Source organism: Vidua macroura, chromosome 19, assembly GCF_024509145.1.
Source record: "Vidua macroura isolate BioBank_ID:100142 chromosome 19, ASM2450914v1, whole genome shotgun sequence".
NCBI classification, from domain to species: domain Eukaryota; kingdom Metazoa; phylum Chordata; class Aves; order Passeriformes; family Viduidae; genus Vidua; species Vidua macroura.
In genome coordinates, this window is record NC_071589.1 from 2416958 (window position 1) to 2443854 (window position 26897).

A 26897-nucleotide genomic window follows, 5' to 3' on the forward strand; every position below is an offset into this window, starting at 1 on the left:
ACTTAGCAAATGTTTTAAGACTGTGTCACATGTCTCTGGTTCTTTGGTCAAAGAGACTGGGGCTGGTTTTTTGTGTCAGCTGCTTGGATGTCTTTAAGCTGAGTCCTACAGCTTTGCTCTCGGGCTTCAGGGGCTCTTCCCACTGCCCTTCCACTTTCTGCAAGTTTGTAAAAGGGAGGAGGGCTGGATGGCACTGTGGTGGAGTGTGGAAATGTGGGGGTTAAGTCCAGACACCCTCCTAGCACTGCTCACAGCTCTCAGGGATCTTTCAGCTGGCTCACATCCTCCTGGGAGTGCCTGCAAACTGTGTGCAGCTGTGCACAGCTCACAGCCTGGCTGCTGTGGTGCTCGCAGGCACCACGGGCAGATGTGTGCTCGGTGCCTTTCTGACCTTTGTTGCTTTCTGCTTTTCCTCTCGCTGAAACCAATTCATTTCTTCACCTCCCCAAGCCTGTGAGGAGTAAAACTCTGGATCAGTCCACATAGCCAGGTGTCCTGGCATGACAGTGACCAATAAGCACCAGTTTCATAGGGAAGGGTGGGAGAAGAAAGCTTTGTCATGAATTACATGGACTACATCCCAATTCAACCCTAGATTACACTTGGATCCTCTGCTCAGGGACTCTTCCCCAGCAGGAAGTAGATAACAGCAAGAATATAACATTATTTATTTTACAGAATTATTACAAGCTCCTAATTTCTAAATATTTCTAGAAGACAGCAGCGAACTTGAGTGTTGGAATTAAACAGCACTTGACAGATTTTTTGCCTCCCTACAGACAGATAGATGGACAGTTTAGTCAGTGATTGATAATTGATCCTCTGTGATACCTTTCTCAAATAAATCCACCCCTTTCCTTCCCTGAAAGGCAAAGGAGAAAGGAAAAAGCTGAAGAATTCTTCCTAGTGCCTTTTTGTTGGTTTTGTTGCTTTCCTTAGTTCTTCTAGGTGGTGTTTTGCATCCTCTTTGCTGAGCCAATGTGATGCACAAGGAAACAGCCTTGAGGGCTGGGTATGTGGCAGCTGAACTTTAATTTCCTGGAGCTAATTGCAATGCTGAAGCTCACAAGCAGCTGCTTCTCACTGTAGTTGTGTGTGGCTCCAGGAATGACTGCAGAGATATCCAAACACGAGATGACATTTAGCACAGCAGAGAATTTGTGAGATTTGAAATGGCAGGTGGAAAAAAATAGTTAAAATTCCAGCAGGGTGGTTGCTATGGGAGTTGGGAAAGATGATGTTAGCAAAATAACATCATGAAGAATTTTCCAGATCACAGAATTTTCCTTAATGGGAGCGCAGACTGATGGGAAAAGGGAAGAAATTTCCAGAATCAAATGAAAAGAAATGAAAGGAAGGACCAGTATTATCAATTCCAAGGCATAACTGACAGAGCTTTCCAGAACAGAATGTTTGTGCTTTACTGTTTGAGCCTTTGAGGCACAGACTCTGGCATGTAGAAGCAATATATTTAACAAAGAATGCAAGTACACATGAATAATTAGCATACAGTTGACATGTCTGGCTGTAGGAGGAGCCACTGTGTCTGGAAGGTTGTGCTCTAGGTGTAGTAAAATATCAAAGATTAATAGCCTGTCTCACAACAGATTACTGAGATCAATAAATCTTACTTGTACATATCAGATCAGTTATCACACCACATCTCACGGCAAAGCTCTTCTGACCCCCACAGGCTATTCTGGGCTTGGAATGCAATTTTTTTTTTTTATTTTATTTTTTTTTAAATCATGGAAGTTTTGACAGAAAGCAAAACCCCTGGCAAAGAAAACTCCAAAGCTGTGGCAGTCAGGTTGGGGCATGGGCTGTCTCTGGTGTCCTGAGGATTCACAGACCACCTTGTCTTACTGAGTGGATTGACTCAGCAGAGCCCACACTCCCAGGACTGTGGGAAGCCTTTATCTCCCACCAGGCTTTCTCCAAAGGCAGTGGAAATCTGGGGAGTGAAGGTGAGAAACCACTGGATAAAGAGAAAAGACTTGTTACCAGGTGTGCACAGCATAAACCCCTGGGGGAATGTTAAATTTTCTGTTGCCTGATAATTAGTCAGTGTGCAAATTAGATACATAATTTCCATTAAATTCCACTTGTAAACCAACACCACTTTAGGTCAGGCTGTCTCCTCCACTCTTGTTTTGTCAGAACAAGATTCTATTTCTTGTCCTTCCTGTGGGAATTGGAAAAACAGAAACTTCTACAGACACTGAAGAGTTTGATCTGGAGCCTTAGGAGAAGCTTAGATTGATGTAAAAATACAATACACAGGCATTAAGCAGAAAAATCATCAATTTATGTTTCTATAGTTGTAAGAAAGAATATGCCTTAAGTAAGTGAGAAACTGTATTAAGATAGTAAAAAGTTTATAATGTAAGGGTGTGGTTGTATGGAATAAGCCAAGAGTTTAGAAGTTAGAACAGAAGCATACGTGTGCCTGTGAGTTAGAAGCCCATTGGATTAAAGTATCCACAGGGCAGAAAAAGTAAGTAAAACTGATAAGTTAGAAAGTAAAATAAGCCCTGTAGCAACTGGCTATTAGTTGCTTATAGAAGAAAGCAATATATATTATTACTAACATTTTTAATATTATTTCTAATATTTTAATATTATTTCTAATATTGCTAATATTATTTCTAATATTTTAATATTATTTCTAATATTTCTAATATTATTTCTAATATGTTATTAGAAAGTTATATATTACCTTATAACGTAAAAACTTGTAACTGCTCTTAAGCTATAGCCAAATGCTTACTCCTCTAAAATCTCACTGATTGATGTTTATCTAAACAAGAAATCATTCTTAACTTAAAAATAGTCCCACCCCTTCACTTCTGGCAGTGACAATGACACCTTCCCACTGTTTCTGTGTCCAGGCTGTGCACTTGCAGCATCCCTGGCTTCAGTGTCCCTCCAGGGGCTCCACAGTGGGTGCAAAGAAAATCCCAGGAGGATTCCTGCCCTTCAAGTTCCCAGGAGGACAGTCAGCTATTCCTGGCTCTGACTAAGATATGGGAATTGTGAAGTTCGCTGCTGTCTTTTAGAAATATTTAGAAATTAGGAGCTCGTAATAATTCTGTGAAATAAATAATGCTATATTCTTGCTGTTTTCTACTTAGAAAGGCACTTTCTGAAGGAATCCATGTGATGGTTGTTTTTGTCTGGATCAGACCTCAGGCCAACAGGGCCTGCTTATATAACAAGAGTTGATTTTTATAAACTGAAAGAGGCAAAAAGCCCAAACACATAATAGAGAGGAGAAAATGCAGCTAGAGGGACTGCTGTTCAAAACACAGAAAACTGGCTTCTTGACCACATGAAAATCTTTAAAATGCAATTAAAAAGTAAACTCTTTCAAGGAGATGCCATAAAATCTTAAAATTTCAATGTTTTTAACACCTAAGTAAAACACATTCTAAATCACTTCAATCTCTTTAATGCTTAAAGAATTGCTCTGGAAGAAATCAGTCTCTTTTAAATGGAGGAAGACACAAAGTGTGCATGTGTGGTGTCTGGTGTTTCCAGGAGCTGCTGAAGAAATCCACTGCAGTAAAATTCTATATAAGCAGAATTCATATTCTAGTAAAAAAAAAACCTTTAAAAACTGCAGATAAATTATTTTAAAATGGATCAAATATTTACAGTTTATTAATATATCACTGAAATATACAACTTGGTATTGATTAAATAGGATAACACAGATAGAACTATAAAAGAAATACCTTCTTAAAGTGCCAGAAATAGGTTCTTGAACTAGTGCTAGTCAATGACTCGATCTATTCTTTGCAATAAAAGACTATAAATGCCACAGGTTGCATGGCTAAACCTTTGTAGCCTGATAAATAATCATAAAAGCATTGGTAAGTTACATAAGTGGGATCATAGAATTTTAACAAACTCGATTGCATTTCGTAGGTCTCTGGTTGAGTTTGGATGTGAGAAATGAAACTTCACCATGGCTCTTGTTAAATGGAGGAGGAAGGATTTCACAATACTCTCTTGGTGCTGTCACAATCCCATGTCTTTATCCATTTTGGGAGGAAGGTGGAGGCAGCACTTACCACTGTTTTGTTATTAAGGACATGTGTAGGGCAAGCCAGAAGTCACAGTGGCTTGTGTCAAAAAAAAAGAAGAAAAAAAAGGTAACAAAAATTATGTCAGAACATTTAATTTGGGCACATTCCATGGAAGTATTTTGGGTTTTCACCTCATAATGACATTTCCAGCACTAAACTTTAAGTGAAGATGCTAAAAAATGCAAGCAAAAGCTTGGTTCTTCCCAAGTTTGATTTTTGGGTTTTCTATCTATCTATCTATCTATCTATCTATCTATCTATCTATCTATCTATCTATGTTTGGTCTGGTTTGTTCTAAAACTGGGGTGGTTTTCTTGAGATGGGGTATGGTTTCAGTCTGTGAAGGAGTCCTCCACACACATCTCTCCTATGAGAAAGGAAAACTGACTTCCCATGACGTGACTCAAAGCCAGTCACATGTGGATGAAGCTGACAAAATGTGTCTCCAGAGCCTACTTATTTCCAGAGTTAATCCTGCTTCCTTGTGCACTCCACAAAAGCAAAAATGCTCCATCCAGGAGACCTCTTCTCCCCAGCCACACAGGTTCGCAAAGTCCAGATAAATAACATTTTTCCCAGACCAAGAAAACTGGAACACCTGGGATATCAACAGCTTTGTCCTTGCATTGCACATCCCAGAGCCCTGAAGAGCCCGCAGCTGAGAGATGAACACTCCTTTTTTTCTGAGCACTGCTGTTGGCAGGTGCTGTCCCAGGGGACAGCTTCCTAAATTTCGCTTTCCTCGAAGACTTCCTCGGTGGTCTCTCCGGTGGTGACCTCTCCCTCGCTGCTGTCGGACATGCTCATCTGTGGAGGGCCTGCCTTGGCCTCTGTCCTCTGCCTCCCCAGCACCTTCTGCAGCTGCAGGTCCCAGGGCTTGCTCACCTCCAGGCAGAAGTGGTGCCTGCTGCCGAGGTGCTGTTTTTTCCGTTTCTGCGAACACTTCCTGAGGTATTTGATGTTTTCCCCTAGAAAGCAGAGCTTGCAGCCGAAGGGATCTGCCAGCAGAAAACGGGACCACTGCTTCTGCAGCTCTGCTTTCACCTGAGGGGAGGAGAACACAGTCATTGCTAATGGCATGTGAGCACCCTGGAGTTCACTGACACAAATACCAGGTGTAAAGTGAGAGGAACTGCCAAGTGCTGAGCTTCCTGCCCCTTTGGGGGTCACCTTGCACCTGGTGCTTGTAGGGTGGGAACAGATTCGTTTGCTAAATCAATCTGAAGAGTCCAGCCTCTTCAGCCTGACTTAGGAAAGTTTTTCCTCTGCAGATGTGACGTGTGTGAGAGCTCAAGGAACTCCCCTGTTCACAGTCTGCTGCAGTGAGGAGGAGGAGGAGGAGGGAAGGCTGTGGAAAGGAGAACCACGCAGCTTCACCCAAGTGTTGTGCTGGTGTAGCTGGTTTGTTTTGTTAAAGCATTTATCTGGTCAGGGTGTTCATCCTTCTTGGTGTCATTAATACACTTTACTAATGAACTAAGAACTTCTCTCGCAGCATTGTGTCTTACCTCTCCGTTAGCAAAGCAATAGAGAACTGCTACCAAAAATCCCTGTAAGAGAAAGGCAGTGAGAGGAAAAAGTCAGCGTGCAGGAAATACCTTTAAATTAGGGCTTCGTGTGACATTAGTGTTAAAACCATAAATATAAACACTATTCCTTAATGTTCAAAAAGGAAAGTAGTTGCCTGCATTTATTAATTAATGAAGTACCCAGTCACTTGTTTTTGGGCAGTTCCTTGGCAAGTGCAGGGCACATTTTGTGCAGATGCTGAAGAACACATTATAAAACCCAGTTTAATCTTCTTTATCTTCATTTTATCTTCAAAATGAAGATAAAGTGGTTTCCAAACTATTGTGTTATACCACAACTGCTGCTATTTCCACATGCGGTAAAATAAAAAAAAATGCAGATTGGTTTCTCATATTATCTATATGCTTGTTTGGGTTTGTGAATGATTCTACTGAGAGCTCATCTGGGCTCTTTTTACAAATGATTTCTATATTAAATGATTAGTGTTAGTTCAAAGTTCAGCTGTATTGAGTGTTATGGCCATTTGCTGTTTTTCCTTTGAAATTGATTCAGATAAACCCCTTAAAAAATCCTACAGATACAACTTGTTTTAAACCAACCCAAAATTATTATTTCCATTTGCCTCTCTCTGTCTGGGTTTGATCTCAGGCTAAAGCAGCTTACAGGCTGCATCTCAGCCCCACAGACATGCAGATTTATTCCCACTGCTTCAGGAAATGCCCTTTTTTGGTGTATCTAAAGGCATCTGTGACACAAGTTCTGATTAAGAGAATAAATACTCTGAGTCCCAAGGCAATATTTATATCACAGCTACAAAGGTGCAATTCAGTTGACAGCATTTGATTGTTCCCACACTCGTATTTTTCCAGAATTTTTTCTGCTTTGCTCAGACAAAAGTTTAAAAAGAAATCCACATCCACAGAAGCTTCAACATTTTTCATTAAACCCAGAATTAACCAATAGCATTCTGAGCCTGCTGTTAATTTTCTAGCAGCCCTGAATTATTTAGAGTCATTAATTCCTTAAGCATATGTGCAGTGGAAATGGGGACAGGAGAAATAGCAAACAGAATTGCTTTCTCCATGTATTTTATTTCTATCATTTTTCATGCTCCACCTGGGTTATGGTAGGAGGATATAGTTAATTAGAGTTAATAATAGGTGATATTAATAGGTGATAATAATAGGTGATATTCGTTAATAGGCAATATTAATGATAATAGGTGATTATAGAGTTAATAATAGGGGATATTAATAGGTGATATTTATGTGATATATATATCAAATATATAATGTAGTTCATCTAATATTTTAAATATTTAAATATATTATATTAAATACAAATTTACTAGCTTAAAAAGCAACTTTTAATGCAGCACTTCTCCTGCTCATGGAGGCAATTCTCTTTTTTGGGGGGGTACAAAGCTCCTGACTCTGCTGGATGGTCTGGGGGCCTTTTTGTTATGGGTATGAGCTCCAAATTTGGCCTCACAGGCACCACAAGCAGAAAGAGGATTTAAATTCCACTCCTGAGCCTGCTAAGCCTGGTGATAGGCACTGTGAGAAAGGCAGAGGCTCAGCAGATCAGGAGCTGCCTGTGAGCTTCCCTGGGCTGATTTCAGTTTGGAAATACCTCTGGGGATCTCCTTCACTGCTGCTGCAGGGTCAGAGCAGGCAGTGACAAGCACTGCAAAATCCCACCAGAAGGTGGAAAACTTTGCTGATTATTTATATTTGATGTTCGCTTCATATCCTGCTTTCTTTAATGCTTACTCATTTTTCTCCCAGTAAATTGATTTTCACACTTAGAAAGCTTCCCAGTGTGTTGTGACTTCTCAAACACACATTTTCAGAATTATCCCAGTGTGAGTGAAAAGGGAGAATCAGAAAATCAGAAGAAATGTTCATTAGCAGAGACACCAATAGGAAAGGACAGATGCACACCTAAGCCTCAAAGTTGTTCTTCAGTTCTAATGACAATTGCAATGTGATAAATTACTCATCAAATAACTGTTCTCTCCACCAGAAACCAGTGTTTTTTCCAGGGTAACAATTTCCATGCACAAGGGAGCCAAGATGTTTGGATTGCCCCATTTCCTAAAGCAAAGCAGCATCCTACCTACAACAGAACTCCTATTTAGAATTTAATTTTGTGCTCCTTGAAAATGTTTGAGTTAAACCTTCAGCTGAGATCCCAGGGATAATTGTTTTTCTTTAACAAAACAGTTTAACTGCCTTTTTAAACTACTGAGAAGATTTACAGACTAAACAAATGTAATTGGGTACAGTTTATGTGCTTTTTGGCTAATCCTTTCATAAATAATGCTGCAGCTAAAAAAGAGAATCCGCAATAAACATTGGTTAAGATCTCTGGGTATTTTTTAATGGAGCTTTGCTTCTAAAGCATGACATGCTGCCAAGCTCATGCATGTTTCTCTAAAAGGAATGAAGTTTGTGTTCTTTAGCAAGGATGAGTAAGCTAGTTTATATATCAGATTTCTTTGTACAAGCCAGTAAATAAAAACTTCACTTAAAATGATTCTGCACTTTTAAAATAACATCTAGGCACTGCAACCTCTCCAAGTAAGGATATTTCTGACTAGGGGACTTATATTCCAACATTAAAGTCCCTTCCAAGCCAAATAACTCTGGGATTTTGTGAACACCATGTCAGCAGGCTCTTTGGGGTTGTGGCTCTCCAGGAATTCTCTGCTGTCACTCAGGACATTTTTCCCCTCAAGCTGTGGTGGAAATTTTAAAGTGTAGCCTCAATAACAGTGCCAAAACACTGATGCATACATACACCAGAGCACAGGTGCATCTATGCAAAGGTAAAAACCAGGATTATCATAAATTGTGGGAAAAGTGCAGCTCAGATGGCCTCAGGCTGCAGGAGAGGGCAGCAGTGTCAGAGCAGTGAATTACTGAGGAGCAGCCACCGGAGCCAGGGAGATCACCGGGCTTTGCAGCAAATAAAGATCTGGAAATTGCTGTTCCGGCGCCCCAGGAAGATCAAGGCAGGAAGATGTGGGGAAAGGACAACTTTGCTTGGCAGGTTCATTAGTACTCTCAGAAATTAATTACTTAGCAGGGCTGCAGCACTCAAGACAGGCAGACAGCAATGTTTTGTGCCAGTGTCCAGTGCTCTGGCTTGGCAAACTGGAGAGCAGATGCTTACAGGGAGGCACAGCCTGTGCACGAGTGGCCATCTGAGAATCACCCCTGAGCTCCAGTAACAGCTCTCCCTGGAATTTGGCTGTTGGATTGGGGTGTGCCTCCTTCACCCCCCGAGTCCTGCAGCTGACATCCACAGCCACACTCCCTTCCTCACCTCAGCTTCCTCCTCCTCACACCAAACTAAGGAGCCTGAACACCTGTGAAACACTCCTGCCTGTGTGGGTGAGAAACTTCTTTTCCACCTGCAGATGTTGGTCTGTTTTTCTGTTCCATCATGTGAGGGCTCTGACAAATTTTCTCCTACAACTAACTAAAACTTGATGCAGGTGTACAGCACTTTTGTGAGTGTGCACCTGGGAGTGTCACTTTGCAGGTAAGGTGAACAAACATCCTTTAGGAAAATGGAGCCCAAACCTCAGATGAGGCAGACATTCTTAAGGTTATGATTTTGGCTGGGAGTGTTTTAAATGGACCATTTTAATCCTGTTCGCAGAGGTCTGTGATGAGCTGTTACCTATTACCAGAGGACACCTTTTTTTCTGAAAATGTCAGACTCCTTTTTTTGGTGTTTGGGAATATCATATTTATTTATGAGTGTTTTATCTTGTTACTGCAACGGTGTATTTAGAGACATTGCAGGTTGGGATATAATATTAAATCAGAATTCACTATAATTGTGGTGAGCAGTAAATGCACATGGATCCATGAACCCTAAAAACAATATTTGCAAAACAGTACTTACATGAAATGAGCTCATTGTCAGCTGAATGAAAAGTCTTATATGTCTTGAAAGTCCTTCCACCTGTTCATCAGTGATGAAGGTAAACACAAATTCGTGGATCCCCAACAATGGAATCAGCACAAGTGTAGATCTTGCCAATCTTAAAAAGAAAATGTTGCATAATTGTATTTTTTAAACATCCTTGGTGACAAAAATCAAAAGCTCAAAGAAATTATTCCAAAAACATGCCCTCAATATTCTGACTTTGGAATGGTAGTAGCAGTTTTGTGATTTTGAGAATAATGTATGCATAAATCTGTGGAAAGTCTAGTTAAAAGGCTTGTGTAAATGAAATATTTTCTATGGCACATCCTGACCAGAATAAAGTAATTCTGATTCTCTATCAGGCCACAAACATAGTGCTAGAGGGTTTTTCCTTTTCTTCTGAGTTTTGGTGACAAAGATGTGTCACAGCAGCAGAGGCCACAGGTGTGAGAGGAGACACCTGAGAGCAGAGATCTCAGTGCACTGAAAACCTTTGTGAAAATGCCCCCAAATCTCAGCACACAGCTGCTGAGCTGCCTTTGCCTCCCAGATATGGAAATGGCTGTGGAGCCTGCTTTCCTGTTCTGAATATCTACTCAGAATATAGATTCAGATATAATATAGATATCTGAATATCTATTCAGAATATAGCTATTTCCCATGCTCTGGATATATATTACACCTGGCGCTGGTGAGTACATCTTTAGGGGAAACTGACAAGTTTTTGATGTGACAAAATGTTTAAATAGGGGCCAGGACTTTGTAGGAATGTACCCTCTGTTAACAAAGTGACCAAATCATTCTTTGTCTACTTAAAAAAACAAAAAGCCCAAAAGTTTCTCTCCTCAATTTCGTAAAAAGACATCTCATAAGACCTTTAAAACTTCACCTCAGACCTAGAGCTACCCAATTAGACAGAGGCCAAAAAAATCCCACCTAAGTAATTCACTAGCAAAAAAAGAGAACAAAAGAAATAATCACTTTTGTTGGGTGTTTTAACAAAAACTTCTTACCCCCAGCTCAGTTCTTCTCTAAAAAAAGCTTTGTTATTTTGCCTTTTATTAAACTTTTTCTGTTTCCAACACTACCTCAAAAAAACATCCTACTAATTTGATACCATTTGAAGTAGCTGAGCTATCTCAAGTGTGATAAATTCTCTAAGAGCTCATAAGACTTAACTCAAGAAAAAAGCTATCAGGACTTGTGTGTCATTTGTTACAAACCTGTATTTGTAGTCATGGAAGGTCATTTGCTGAGCTTTTAGTTTGGAAATCAGCATTCTGAGAATTTTTAAGAAGATGCCAAAGTTAACCTCGAAGGAAAACACATATGGTTTACTTACAGCAAAAGTTATTACACTCATCAGCTAACTACTAAATAAATGTGTAATTGATATTAAACACTTGCAAAACTTGCCACTAAATAACTGGAATGCAGCTGGGATGAGATTGGAATACAAGCAGGTTATTGTCACATACTAAATATGCAAAATTGAGTAACTTAGCATTGCCTTTTTCAGCCTGACATATCATTTGATACATGGTCTTCCACTACAAAATCACATTTCATTTTCTTTTTAACACAGAACCCTGCTTCCTCTTTTTTTTGAACAAAACTTTATCCCTTCTGTCACTTTATGTCTCCCTTGGTATTTCTGTGGTAGGAAACTGTATCTTATTTGTTCCAAAATTTTGAAGGACAAAAATGGCACTAATTACAAAGACCAGGGAGGGAAAAATAATTCAGGTTATATAATTCTTACTGCAATGGAAAACAACATTGGTCCTCGGATGATCCACCAGATCCCCATGTGTTCATTTGTTCCCCAGCACCTGGAGAATAATTTAAAGTATAATTATTTTCATAGGAGAAAAAAAAAGAAAGTTAGAGTGCTCACATAACTTATCTATTTATTTCAAAAGGAACTTGGTGAAGTTCAACTTCTTCAGGCGGCCCCCAAAAGAAATTGAATAAAGCTAGGAAGAGTTTCACCAACAGCTCTGAAGATCTTTCCACGTGAATGTTGATACAGGTTTTCCTGGACCATAAACTTCTGAACTATCTGGCAAACTCAGTCTTTGAATCCACAAAACATGACACCAAACCCTCATAATGAATAAAGCCTACTTAAATTATCTGTCTGAAAATGGAGACTGGAAATGAATACACTGGGAATTGTCACCATGCTTCTTGATCTGCTAAAAAATATGCATACAGTTTCCCTGAAGAGGTCTCTTTTTCTCCTGCTTTAACCTTCTAATTTGTCCTATTTCTTCTTGCTAATTAGCCTGAGGTTCTGTAGGATCTTGGCTTGTCATTTAGAATTTATCTGACATCTGACTCTGTAAGACCATAATTATGGTCTGGATGCTGCTTGTTATCCATGTTGGCGTTGCAAATAAAATTCTCTAGAAACCACGAGAAATAAGAGAAGAACAAAAGATTCCATACATAAAGCACAAGGTTTATGTGATGTCACCAAGAGCATCACTGAAGACCAGGAACTGGTGCTTGCTGGTGCATGTTACTGTCCCTGATGCCCTCACAAATATCAGCTCTCAGTCACTGTCAGGTTTTATCATGAGCCTCCATTACAATTTCCATTTTCTCTTTAAAAAGTGGCAATGAATATGAAATAAACTCAAAGTGTAGGTGGTCTCCAAGGAAAGGACTGGTCTCCTCTTCTTGCTGACAGGTTAGTAAGGCTACAAGGTGTGAGTTGTTCTGCTTAAGTGGCTGTTTCTAAATACTACAGTCAATTAATTTGTTCTTCCAGCTCATTTAAAAGAAATCTCTTACAATCAGGACTTCATCTTAATTACCCCAACTTTTATCAACCAAATTCCAGCATCCAAAGCTCAGCTTACAAACACCTCAACAGCTGCTGCTGTAGGGCAAACTTCCAAAAACTGTAACTGTTATGAGCACTGGAAGCACACATTTATTATCAGCTATGAATTCACACATTACCTCTGGACTGAGGTAAAATACCCAATTGCTTCATGTAAATGGATGAACATTTCAGGAACAGTGAAAGTTCATTCTACTCCTTGCTAAATGCATAAGTAAATTTGAGATTTCCCAGAAGTTTTTTTTTTTTTAATGTAAAAGTACTAAAGGGAGCCTTGAAAACGTAACAAGTATCCATAGGTGCTGTATAATCTGATAATTTGCTGGTCAGTTCTTGTGGCAAGAACTGCCAAGGGCTTTCAGCCAAGCAAACAAAGCCAGGATTCCAAAGAACATTTTATTTAATAACCTACCCAGTGTTCTCCAGTCTGGATCTGCTTATTCCCCATGGGCCCACAAACAGGATTGGAACAACTGAAAGGAAAAGAAGAATCTATTCCAGCCAAGCTTGTAGAAGTAGATTTTTTTTTTCCTTTACAAAATATCCTCCAGTGACTCAGCAAAGCACCAGATAATCAGTGTTGGAAACAGTTCTGGACTTACCCCATCCTATCACGATGTATGACTGCAGCAGTCTTCTTTCAGAGAGCACCACAGTTATCAACAATGTATGCAGATAAATCCCTTCCACTAACAGCCAGAAGTAATTTGCCCCAACAAAGTAATGCATGAAAAACTGGGCAGTCCTGCAAATGATTACAATCTGTAGGAATGAAAGACCAGGAGTGAATATAGATGTCATGATCTGCATGTGAGGGTTTTTACTGATGAGCTGTTAAAATAATAGTTCTCTTTAATTATCTTGCAGATAATTTTCCTTGTTGATATGGACAAGCTCTAGTCCTACAACAACATACATATATAGACATTATATAGTTTTTATGTATTAAAAATATATATTTATAAATAATATATTATTTATAAATATATATTTTATATATAAAAACTATATAATGTATATACAATATATAGCTATTATATAATTATTAGAAATATATATTTATTATAATTATAATATATCTTTTATATAATAATATATAATATATATTATATATTATATTATATATATAATATAATATATCTTTTATATAATTATATTGTGTATATAATGTATGTATAATATATTATAATATATATTATATATATTATATAGATATAGATATAGATATATGTAATCTATATAATATGCCAGATAAACACAGAGATTTCTTTCTCAAGGCTACTACAAGGTGTGAGTTGCTTTGCTTAAGTGGCTGTTTCTAAATACTACAATCAATTAATTTGTTCTTCCAGCTCATTTAAAAGAAATCTCTTACAATCAGGATTTCATCTTGATTACCCCAACTTTTATCAACCAAATTCCAGCATCCAAAGCTCAGCTTACAAACACCTCAACAGCTGCTGCTGTAGGGCAAACTTCCAAAAACTGTAACTGTTATGAGCACTGGGAGCACACATTTATTATTAGCTATGAATTCACACATTACCTCTGGACTGAGGTATAATATCCATCCACTTTCATCATTTGGTCTTTTTGAATAAATATTGTAGTACACAGAGTCTTTTATCAGAACTGCTGCAGCACGCAAGATAAAGGAAGCAAATAAATTCATATGGATGTAGTTTCTCGTGCAGTGAAGTTTTCTGTGGGAGAAAAAATAATGTATGAACCCTCCAGAATATATCTAATTTGCAGAAATAAAAATTTTAAAAGCCAACAAAAACCCAGCAAAACAACTGTTTTATTCACATTGTTGCCATCAATGCGTTCTGCTTAGAAATTGCATTTGTATTGCTCCTTGGAAAAATACAAGTTATTTACATGGGATCAACAGAATGGTTGGGATGGAAAGGATTTTAAGACCCATCTGATTCTATCCTCCCTGCCATAGGCAAGGACACTTTCCTCTAGATCAGGTTGCTTAAAAAGGCCTTAAAATCTTCCAGGAATGGGGCAGTTTCTCTGGATGACCTATGCCAGGGCCTCACAGTAAAGAATTTCCACCTAACACCTAAATCTATCATCTTCATCTTAAAGCCATTCCCCCTTGTCCTATCACTCCATGCCCTTTTCCAAAGCTCATCCCCAGCTTTTCTGTAGCCCCTTCAGCTACTGGAACACTGGAAACTAAATGAGAACTTCAATTTCATAACAAGGAGAGTATGAGTAGAGAGCTCTGTATGTTTAAAATGCACGCAAATTTTTACTAACCTGAGTAAAGAAAGTATAAGCAGAGCTAGGACCAGTGAGACGAGAGAAAAGTAATATCCTATCGTGTACAACAGCTGTAATGTGGTGAGCAGTTTATGTTCTTCTTCCTGGGAACAAAAAGAAAAATGTGTTTTGTAGGCAAGGGGACAGAGCAGAAACACAGCTCAGAAACTTTGGGGATCACTTGCAAGGAGCCAGGGCAGGATTCTGCTCCCTGCTCTCTGCACGGCCTTTTGAAATCCGTGTGTGACACAGATTCTTGCACCCTGAGTTCCTTTTTAAATCCAAAGGCACTCCCAGACTATTCCCAGATTTCTCCTGCCCAATCACCATTTTTAGCCCAAGTCACAAATCATGTAGTGTGCACCAAGGGGATCCTGGTGGGTGAGCAGCTGCAGAGATCAGCTCACTGAACCTGCACACCAAGTGTGTGTGGCCTGGACACACGGTCACCAACCAGCTGTACCTGCACAATTTTGGGAGCCAGCTCTGTCTAGAGCTATTGAAACAGGCTGACTTCCATCTTGAGTTCAAAGGAAAAAAAAATAATTAATAAATTAGAGCTGTCTTGAATGTCTTTGAATGACAATTAAGACCTCAGAGGAGGAAGAGAACTACTCACACTTGCATAGATTATCAAGGGACATCCTGAGTTGAAAGGTACCCACCAGGATTGTTGAAGTCCAGCTCCTGGCCCTGCACAAATTTCCTTTCAATTTCCCTAATTTAACATTTATTTTTCCTAAGTTTTTGTTTTGGTTTGGTTTTTTTTTCTTTTTTTTTTTTTTTTTTTTTTTTTCCATTCTAGCTGCTGCAACTTCTAGCCCAGGAAAAGCATCTCTGAAGAGGCAATGAGATACAGGATATGTGTATTTTTTTAATATATTTCTTGGAACCTGTGCCTTTTCCTCATTGATTTTGCTGTTTTTCTTGTTCTGCTACTCAGCACCAGGGACTTTGGCCAGCAGTGTCTTCCTGCCAGCAGTTTTCTCTAATAATTTCATGCTAGTGAGCCATGCCTCTCTTTTAGGGGGAGGAAGTGCTCAGGGAAAGCAGTGTGGGTGCAGGAAATTCCCAGCTGTTGGTCACTCTGATCCATGGAAACACTCCAGCAGGTAAAAACCTTGCAGAAATCTCCAGGTATCATCTTGGCTATTTCAATTTTGCAATACCAAAGCACATGGTAAACCAAGCTGATTCCTCTGATGTGTGAAGATACTGGCTCTGGGTTATTTCCAACAGCTGGGGGGGTTTCAGTTAAATAAAACAAACAAATTGCCCATATTATTCAAATAAATAAAACAAAACAAATTGAATATAATTTATTCAATTAAATAAAACAAAACAAGCCCACATTTAGTGTTGGTAGGAAAGCTGGTTAAAGCTTTCAAAGAAATTGTCTGCTGTCACACAAAATGAAATAATATGTCTTGCAGAAACAAATATGCTATCCAGAATGGTCAACAAACCTTGGAAAAGACTCAGCACTTCTGAATATTTATTATATTTGCATAAATAAACTGAAAGTTTGGAAATTCATGTATTCACCATATAAGTAAAAAACATAGTAATACACAGAGATACTAAACTAATAATGTTTCATAACCAATCAGTAAAGCAGTGTTACTTGATAAAGTGAGAAACAACGCCCTGTCAGTATTAAAAAATAAAAAATACTGGTGATAGTGCTTACCAAAGAGACCTAATTCTGAATTCCATGGCAAAAGAAGTTTGGCTGATAAAGTCCAGCCCCTGGCCTGATGCAATATGAGGAATACAGGAAGGATGGCATTAGATAAGGGTGAATCCTCCAGTCTCTGACCAGCTAACTTTGAAATAACCAATTAACAGCTCATTAAATGCTGAAAGGCTCAGAAGTTGTCTGACTTTCACAGACCAATGCGATTTGGGATGTTTACTTGCTTGACAAGTTGCAGTGTTTTTCTATTTTATTAGGAGAAAATCAGCACATGTGAACACTGGACTCTGAACAGAAAATAACTTGTGGCATGTAAAGCAGGAATCCCTTTCTTTAATATTTTCTTTTCTGCTTCTTATAAATAAAATAACAGCTTTCTATTTGGTAATTGAAATGAAATCTGAAGATTCTTTGCAGGTATTAAATGGAAATGTTTTGTCAGTTACTCAAGAAAGGATTAAGAAGATTAAAGTTTTCAACCATAATATAAAACATACTTACTTTTTTTTGGAAATGATTTTTCTCAGAACATTCTGAACTATCCCTCCAAATGTCTGTGGAATTTTCCTTTGTTTGCCAAATCCCTTCATCCAAGCAGATTCTGTATACATGTCCTACACTTCCTGAAAGTAAACAGAGTTTTAGTTTGAAAGGTCAAAATAGAGATTTCATTTTTCATACACGTTTGAAAGATTTCCACCTCCACAATAGCCTCTACACCACCCATACTCAAAAACAAGAATAAAACCCATTTTTCTTTTGTCTTTGTCAATATATTTTTTTTACAGTCACATGGGACAAAGTAGGAATGTAATCCAGCAGAAATAAATTCCCACAATGTACCTGGTTTTTACAAGAAGACCCACACAGTACATCCAAAAGAGAAGCCTACATCTCCCTTCATTCATTTTTCCTCATTAAGCTCGTGAATGGGTAATTCACTGACCAGGTTGTGCAGTCAAAACTACACAAGGATTTGATTAGGGAATGATCTTTGTAACACCTGATGTTGCAGGCTGATATTTCATTTCTGTGCACCTTCAGCAGGTGGGGTGAACTGATGAAGTTTTCTTGGTTTCCACTGCATTGTCCCAATTTGTACTAATTAGGAATTTGCCCACAGCATCAGAGGAGTGGTGTGGGGACCCTGGATGATGTTTGTTTGATGCTGTCCCTAACAGCTGCCAGCCGTTTATTCCTAATCAGACCTGAGCTTTTTCTGACATTTTTGAGTTGAAAGTGTTTAAGGGTGATAGCAACAACCAGAATATTTTGTTTTCCTCAGCTCAGAGAATTGCTTTGGGAGCACAGTTTGTTGTGATGGAGCAGGAGCTCCATCAGTATAAATACTGGACACTGGAAAAAAACCTTAAACCATCCATGAAATGTGATCAGAAATCTTCCTTTGGTAGAAATTCAGACATTCCATGGAGGCAAGATGCTTTTGTTTATTAGGAAGAGCTGGGTTTGTCCTAAATGGTTGGCAGAAGCAATGTGGGAGATTAGATAGGAACTTGGTGTCTTAATGCTTATATGTATAAAAAAGGATATTATTATTTATAGTAAATATATTATTATATAAGATATTTAATAGATATAATATATTTAAAACATATCCCATATATATTATATATAATAGCTATTATATATAATTAAAACATATTATAATTATACAATTATTATTATTATTATTATTATTATTATTATTATTATTATTATTATTTATATTAAGGACCAAACCATGTGTGGTTTGGGGTGGAGAAAGCTGGGATAAGCAGCTGGTAGTAGTCTCCCTTAAATGAAAGGCCTCAGAAACTGAACCCTGAATCTGTTACTTTGAATAACACCCTGGCAGTATGGTGTAGTGGTTTTAAGGTTTTTTCTTTACATTATCATTAAAGTTTTCTTTAAATTATAATTTTAAAAAATTGTAAAAAAAGAAAAGTATCCTAAAAATTTTATTCTAATACTTACTACTCTTTTAGCTACTATTAATAAATTTTTCTCTATACCTTTTTAAAGTTTTAAATCTACTTTACCTTTCTCCTATTCCTACCTCACATCAACAAATAGATAAGTATTAGATTCTAGTAGAATGTAATGACATATAAGTAATATGTATTAATGTAATAAGTATTACATTCTAGCAAGTGCACTAATAATTGACCAGCACTAAACCCACCCCACTAATTTGCACGTTAACCAAAAAATCTCAAATTGACAGCCCAAAACCACTACACGTGTTTACATGACCTTGCAAATGCTGCTCTACAGCTGACAATACAGAGCTGTGGCAAGCACAGATGGAGAAAAAGAGCAAATAAACATCGAAAATGATTTTGTGCCTCAGTTCAGAAGTGGTAGAAAGAGGTGAGACTCCACTGCAGAGGGCACTGGGGCAAGAGAGACACGCACCACGTGTCCTTTGGCTGAATTCCTGGCACAGACTCCAAGAGAAGTTACCACTTTGACATTACCACTTTGACATTACCATTTTCCAGCCATGGCAAATATGAAGGACAAGGAACAGAGACATTTCCCGGGGGTGAGTAAGGCCAGCAAACAAATTGATCAAATGTCCCATTGCAATGTACTCCTGGGGAGAGAAGCAAAGAAAAGGTTTTACAAATGGTTGTGCAGACAATGGACAATCATGGAAACCCCTCTGTACTGTTGCAGGGAACCTGTGAGCTGCTCCAGAGTAACAAGATATCGCAGATGAATGTTGTGTATTGAAATATTTTCCCCCGCAGCCCCCTGGAGTTACAAGGCTAGCCCAGATCTGAGAGAGCTTTGGGGGAAATATTTCAGGGATAAGGCAAAAGATTCCAAAAGAGGGTCTAACCCCCAGTGTGCTCCAAGACGTTTATTCCTGGAGGTTTCCAGGGGAGGAAGAGGGAAAGAGCGAGAACAAGGAAGGAACAGGGCATTATCGAGGCTCCTGTTCAGGAAGAGATAATTGGCTCCCAGCCAATTGGATCCATAAAGGAAGGAAGGGTTGGACTAACATGGTTACAGCTACAGGGGTCTCTGGTGGGGGGAAACCCATTCCCCAGAGCGATGCAACAGTGTATGAGATCAGTTTATTGCTTAAAATCACGAGGAAGCTGAGGTCAGACCTCTCCAGGGTCTGCAGATTCCTTTTGAGGGACAGCTCTGATCTCTGCTCTGTGGCAGTGACAGAACCCAGGGAACGGCTGGAGCTGGGCCAGGGGAGGTTTGGGCTGGATTTAGGGAAAGGTTCTTCCCCCAGAGGGTGCTGGCACTGCCCAGGCTCCCCAGGGAATGGGCACGGCCCCGAGGCTGCCAGGGATGCCCAGGTGGGGCTGTTGGGGGGTCTGTGCAGGGCCAGGGGCTGCACTGGGTGACCCCTGTGGGTCCTTCCAGCTCAGGGTAATCTGTGATTCTGTGATTATATGATTGTATGACCACAGAGAAAGGAAAATAAACAAGGGACTTTAGGCTAGTATTTGTGTCAGGTGAATTGTTCTATATTTAGAACGTAGGAACAAACATACAATGAGACAATATTTGCATATTTGTCAGTCTTGATAAATTTCTTCATTGCTTAATTCCTTACCACTATCTACAGATGATTCCTGCAGCATTTTCAAGCATTCCTGTTTGTATTTGTTCCATCCAGTAGTGGTTTTTTCCAGCAGAGAACCTTTGGCCTGGGAGTGAAAATACTGTACAGGAGAAAAATCAATTAGATCCTTTTAGTCCTTAATGACAAGTTTCTTTCCATTACAAGAAATTGTGGTCTGAGCACAGAAATGAGGAGAGGAGAGGAGAGGAGAGGAGAGGAGAGGAGAGGAGAGGAGAGGAGAGGAGAGGAGAATGGAGGAATGGTAGGTAAAAAAAGTCTAAAGGGCTTTTTGCTTTTAGAATCTATTTAAAGACAATCAAGCGTACCTGGTTGAGTAGTACAGAAAAAAAAAAAAAAAAGATTGAATAAAACAATAATGAATAAATGAATAAGCAATGCCATTTAGCTACTAACACCTTTCCTCTGGTGCATTCTGTCCTCCTGCCCAGCATTTCACAGAGCACTTATTTTGCCAGCAACTGCAACTGTGCCATAGACATCTTTCTATTCCTCTTTTTAATTTTTGGGTTTTTTTTCTTTTTTAAGGAACACTTCTGTAAATTTTAGTTTTACTTGCCCATTTACACCGTGTTGCCCTTTTTTGCCTCAATAGGGCACTGCTTTGCTTTCTTCTTGTCTCCATAGGTGAGAAGAGTCTCTGCCCTCTAGATTTCCCACACAATAAAATGACAGACACATTTTTATCTGGCTGCAGAGGTCTTCAAGAGGGCCACAGCTGATAACTGCTGTTTAGGAAAGCAATGGCTAAAACCAGAAGAATTAAATGCAAAAGCACTTGATGATTTGGGTGAAGAAATGCCTTCTTGGGAGCAAAGCAGGTTAGGAAGGATAATGGGAGATGCTTCTTACAGCTCAGTGCTGTATCTATGGATAAATAATGACTTGATCATTATTTATCCATGGATAAATAATGACTTGATCATTATTTATCCATAGAAAAGGACACCATCCTAGGCACCCTGTGTGCAATAAACCCCCTGGTCTCCTGACACCAGGGCTTTCAGAGGCCAGAGCAGTCAAAGATTGCTGGTACTGCAAGTCACCAAAAACGAAAAATTCATTACTGGTTGAAAATGTTACCAATTCTAAGGAGCAAAATTTAGAGAGCAAACAAAATATTTAAGTTTTCTAAATAATCTTTTTACTAAAAGATGCCTTTCAGTTCTCCAGGAAAAGTCAAATTCTTTTTGTCTGGACTACACCCTTTCTTTGAAACTGCCTTGAACACATTTGTGGTTGTCCTGGTGTTGTGTGAGCACAGTGATGTGCCAAGGGCTGAGGTATATAACCAGAACAGTATACATCTGTGAACTTCACCTTTGTTCCTTTAAACCTGTGGTTTGCTTTTATTTTAATGAAGAAAATCATATTTATTTACTTTCAGAACAAGAACAGTGTTCTGGTGAAGTAGGTGTTAGGCAGGATCACTATTTCATGCATATTTTCACTGTGTAAAACATTGCCTGCTCAATACTCTGCTTTTAGTCTCTCTCATCTAATTTCCAGACACCCACTTTAAGCTTGAGGGAGCAGAAAAACGATAATCATTCTTCTGTGGATGGGCTTGCAAGATAAGGAGAAAATATTTACAGCAGCCATGAGAAAGGAATGCATGTTTCCAAAATAAAAAAGCATCTTGACATTTCCCTCATGCAGGCCTCAAAATTCTGGGAGCCAGGGGAGATTCCTCAGGCACTCGTGGGTCAGTGAACCCCATGTGAAGAGGCAGAGACTTGGAGATGACGCATTTGTGACAGAACTGCTTGGCTGGAGGGAGAACACTCCAGTTCTGATAAACAAATGCGTTAAACAGCCAAGGGAACACAAAGGAAACCCCGCCGTGGCCAACTGGCAGCTGGTTTGGTTCCATTCCTGGAGAGGAGGAATGTTCCTGGAAGTGAGGAATTCAGTGATTCCCCACAGCCATGGGGAAGTTCACTCAACAGGAGTGAGGAGCAGGCTCGGCCTAAATGACAGTTCCACATCACTTCCTGATGGAATTGTCCTGATGGAATTGTCCATTTCCTCAAATCTGCAGGCACCGACACACACCCAGTACCTGGTCACTATTGAGATAAATACTTGTGAGATAAATTTGCTTTGGTGGTCACATAGGCAATACTTGGTCATTATTGGTGTAAATATTTGTGAGATAAGTTTGTTTTGGTCATATAGCCAATGCCTGGTCACTTTTGGTGTAAAGACTTGTGAGATAAATTTGTTTTGGTCACACAGACAATGCCTGGTCACTGTTGATGTAAAGACTTGTGAGATAAATTTGTTTTTCACATAGCCAATAGCTGGTCACTGTTGGTGTAAATATTTGTGAGATAAATTTGTCTTGGTGGTCATATAGCCAATAGCTGGTCACTGTTGGTGTAAATATTTGTGAGATAAATTTGTTTTCATCACATAGCCAATGCCTGGTCATTATTCATGTAAATTCTTGTGAGATAAATTTGTTTTGGAAGTCACATAGCCAATACCTTGTCACTGTTGGTGTAAATATTTGTGAGATAAATTTGTTTTGGTGGTCATATAGCCAATACCTAATCACTATTGATGTAAATATTTTTGAAATAAATTTGTTTTGGTCACACAGACAATACCTGGCCACTATTGATGTAAATACTTGTGAGATAATTTTTTTCTTGGTGGTCATATAACCAATGCCTGGTCACTATTGATATAAATACTTGTGAGATAAATTTGTTTTGGTCACATGGCCAATAGCTGGTCACTGTTGGTGTAAATATTTGTGAGATAAATTTGTTTTGGTCACACAGACAATACCTGATCACTATTGGTATAAATATTTGTGAGATAAATTTGTTGGTGGTCATATAGCCAATACCTGGTCACTACTGGTGTAAATATTTGTGAGATACATTTGTTTTGGTGGTCACGTAGCCAATACTTGGTCACTATTGAAGGAAATACTTGTGAGATAAATTTGTTTTCTACCATAAAACTTTCCGATGCAAAAAATCAAGTCTACACAGAATCAGAGCTGCAGCTGACAAAAAAAAAAAAAAAAAAAAAAAAAAAAAAAAAAAAAAAAAAAAAAAGTAGTTAAGAGCTGTCAGCTAACCTGAAAAATTAATTTTAAATATAGCTAGAAGGACGTATTTAATAAATTTAAATTACTAATCAGAATGAAACATTTCACAGTGTAGCTGTGGCAGCCCGAAGTTTCCTTAATGGTTGATCTAAAAGACCAAGAAATCCCCTTAGGTTTGTGTTTTCAAAGAAATAATAACCAGATATTCAACAGGAAACCATGATGACCTGAATGGCAGCAGTTTGTGAATTGGAGTTAATTGATGTTCTAGGTCTGTTTAAGTGGAAAGGAGTCAACAAAAAGTCAGAGGCAGGCTTGTCCCTGTGTCCTGACATCTGTGTGTCCATGGTTCTTCAAAGAGGGGCACTGTCAGGACAAGGGTGGTCTCCAGGCTGGGTCCTTGTGAGGAGCACAGAAATCACTGCTGCACTTGTGGAGGCTTTTTCTGGTTTTGTCACGTTGCAGAAGGCCAAGTCACAGAACAACAGAATTACACACTGGTCTGGGTTGGAAGGGACCTCAGAGACAAGGAAGATCTTGTTCCACCTCCCCTGCCACGGCAGGGACAGCTTCCCCTGTCCCAGGGTGCTCCAAGCCCTGTCCAGCCTGGCCTGGGACACTGCCAGGGGTCCAGGGGCTGTGGGGCTTGGGCTTATCCTGACACACCCAACAAACACCTCAAACGCCACAATACAGGGTGTGATTGCAAATTCTGTGAGTTCTGTGAGGCTCTAAGTTTTGGGCTAGGTACAGTGCAAGCTCCATGGTAGAAATACAAACTGTCAGGGCAATTTCCCAACCAGCCAATGCCTGGTTGAGATCATGGGAAATTGCCAATTAAACATGCAGCCTTTGGTCTGTTTTACATTTCAGTTGCCATTTGGCCACTGCTTTGAAACAGGACTTCTGACTGGGGAAAATTGAACTCCAGTCTTCAAGACAGAAGCTTGGAAAGTCCATGATCTTTTGCCCTACACTGGACATCATTTCAGGTTGTCTGAAGTTTTTTTTTTTTTGGTAAAAAAGGAACTGCCTCAGCCCGCCAGCCTGACCCCCCTGCTTGCACTGAAGTTCACCCATGAGGAAATTTAATCAGAATTCCCTGGAAGTGTCTGGCCATTTACTGACATTGCACCAAGAAGACACCACTCTTTAGACATTTGTTGGATGAAGAAGAAAATGCTGCCTGAAGCTTTCATTTAGGAAATGGATTATATTTGGATGCAGACCAGTTTGAACTTAAGTTTTTCATAACTGACCACAGTAAAGTCAGAATTACACCCTTTAAATTTTTCATACTAAGCTGGCAGTGAAATGAAATATTTATGTTTATTCAGGCTATGCTCTTATGGACAGAATAAAGGCCCTTCAATTTGGGCATAAGCTAAAAATAAAAGCTGAAAAATATTTATTCATTCTTCCAGCCCTGATCCAGGTTTAGTCTGATGGATTTTTCCTATCTATAGAGGTTTTTGCTAGAAAATACAGATATAGTGATTTATGGCTGTTATTCCTTTAAATGTTTCTTTCTTATGAAACAGAAGATAAAGAAATGCAGCACATATTTCTTTAAATAATTTGCAAGAACCACTATGACAAATTAATTCACTGTGATTAGTCTAGCAAAGTTTTGATTTCACAGAAGTAGTTGGGAGATTTTCTGTTAGCATGGATGGAACTAATGCTTTGGCCGAGGTGTCTCACAAATCTGAGAGTTGTTTCAGTTCTATAAACACAAGCTTTACGCAGAGAAACTCTAGATTTGAATTATATGAAAATATTAGGAATATTTTCTTTCATATATATATATATATATATATATATATATATATATATATATGTCTCCTGGTAATTTTTTCTTTTTAAAAATGTTAGAAGCACAGATATGGGCTCTACAGCACATAAAGCTGCACACCCACTTTCTTAGAAACCCAAGAAAATAGAGATTAAGTGGATAGAAATACCTTTTTGCTTTCAGTTTGTTGCCCTGATGCCCATACACTTCAAAGAAATGTACCCTAAATAGATGTGTGAATTTTATTCAGATAAAATTGAAATTTACCAAATATCAGTGATTATTTTAGAAATTTATTCAAATCAAGATTGAGATTAATAAATAAATAAGAATTACTAAACACCTACAAGAAAGTTTCCTTGAAGTGAATTAAACTGAGATATTTTCTCATTAAATACCTAAACCCTTTCCAATTTATAAGGTAAGAGAGAAGCAAGCTTTTAGAATTCTGTAAAGATTTAGGGGAAAAAATAAAAATAAAATGGTTTAGTGGATCTGTAAAAGAAATAAAGGCAGAAATCTCATACAGATTTATTTACTTTCTGTATGAAGGTGAGGTGCAGAACAAAACCAGCCAGATTTCAAAAATTGGAGATTCAATGCTCACAAGTCAGTGCCAGAAACAAATCAAAGCTGGGTTTAGAACAGAGAAAAAACAGTAGAAAATAAACGTGATTCATAACAGTATTTTTATCTGGTAGGAGAACTGGAAAACAAATATAATTCAATCCCGATCAATACTGGTATGAAAGGGGTTGTAAACATGATTTATTCACTGCATGAATGAGGATTAATAGGATAAAATGGTAATGAAAGACCTGGTCAGAGAGAGTTCTAATATAAAACTCGATAACTTTGCAGCCTTTATTTCTCATGACTAATTAGCAATAAAAATAAATCGTTATGTCGGAAGGATCTTTGGTACAAACATGCCTTTTTGTTTGTTAAAATGCTACGTGCTAGGAATTCACTTTTATTCTGTCCATTATTAATTATTGAATTAGCTTACCTGTTTGACAAGAAACAACATCACGATAGAGCTGGCAGATGTTGGAGCTATCCTGGACCAGAGTCCCATGCTGGAATAGAGAGCAAAAAGTGTCACCGTGCCCATTCGAATAAATTCCTCCCCAATATGCTGCTATTTCACTCTAAAGATCAATTATATTAATAAAGAAAAAGTAATAGAAGTAAAAGTGTCTTCTTTTATGAATGCCACTGTTCCATGAATGCTCTTTCCAAACCAGTGAGGAAGTCTCCTGAAGTGTTTAGCTTTGCTAGACTCCAACTACGTTTTGGTTTTTCTGATGAAAGGAAGAGAGAGCTTAGTCTAAACTTCACAGCAACTCTGCTTACTGTAGCTTCCCCATCAGCCAATAAGGAGGCAGAAAACTATTAAAACATCAAAGGGCTGATCCTGTTCCTTGAAGCTCCACAGGAATTCTGCCAGTGATTTTTCCAGAATGCAATCCAGCTCCACAAAAACACATATATATTTATACATATACAGATATATGTATATATTTTATTTATATACATATATGTATATATTTATACAGATAATGCAATCCATCTCCACAAGAAAACACATATCTATTTATACATATAGAGATATATATGTATATTTATATATTTATATATTTATATATATTTATACGTATATAGATATATTTTATAAATACTTATACATATATATTTTATATATTGAGATATATATATACATATATAGATATATATTTTTTATTTTTATATATTTATATATTTATACATATATAGAAATATGTTTATATTTACATATATTTATACGTGTAGATATATGTATATGTTTTAATAAATATTTATATATATGTATATATACATTTATGTATTTATACAGATAATGCAATCCAGTTCCACAAAAACACACATATCTATTTATACATATATAGATATATGTGTATATTTATAAATTTTTAATATATTTATATATATTTATACATATATAGATATCTGTATATATTTTATAAATATTTATACATATATAAATATATTTTTTATATATTTAGAC

The 26897-nt window shown here is 38.2% G+C and overlaps 1 protein-coding gene across 1 annotated transcript; it reads right to left on the reverse strand.

Moving 5' to 3' along the window:
• Positions 1 to 4817: 4817 nt before the first annotated feature.
• Positions 4818 to 25964, reverse strand: GLP2R (glucagon like peptide 2 receptor). The gene is made up of 13 exons (XM_053994880.1): positions 25860 to 25964; positions 19965 to 20058; positions 18876 to 18980; positions 16882 to 17007; positions 14686 to 14788; positions 13961 to 14117; positions 13017 to 13176; positions 12827 to 12887; positions 11326 to 11395; positions 10787 to 10875; positions 9540 to 9678; positions 5600 to 5641; positions 4818 to 5135 (listed from the first exon to the last, which is right to left on the reverse strand). The coding sequence occupies exons 1-13, from the start codon at positions 25962 to 25964 to the stop codon at positions 4818 to 4820; spliced, it is 1569 nt and encodes a 522-aa protein (XP_053850855.1).
• Positions 25965 to 26897: the final 933 nt, after the last annotated feature.

What these genes read in the sequence shown, in the direction of transcription:
- GLP2R (XM_053994880.1), bottom strand. Translation starts at nt 25,964, where the DNA reads ATGGGCACGGTGACACTTTTTGCTCTCTATTCCAGCATGGGACTCTGG. An exon ending in TATTATACCTCAGTCCAGAG is followed by an intron (nt 13,177 to 13,960) that starts GTAATGTGTGAA and finishes TCATTCCTACAG; the next exon opens with ATTGTAATCATTTGCAGGAC. An exon ending in TTCCATGACTACAAATACAG is followed by an intron (nt 9,679 to 10,786) that starts GTTTGTAACAAA and finishes TTTCTTTTTAAG; the next exon opens with ATTGGCAAGATCTACACTTG.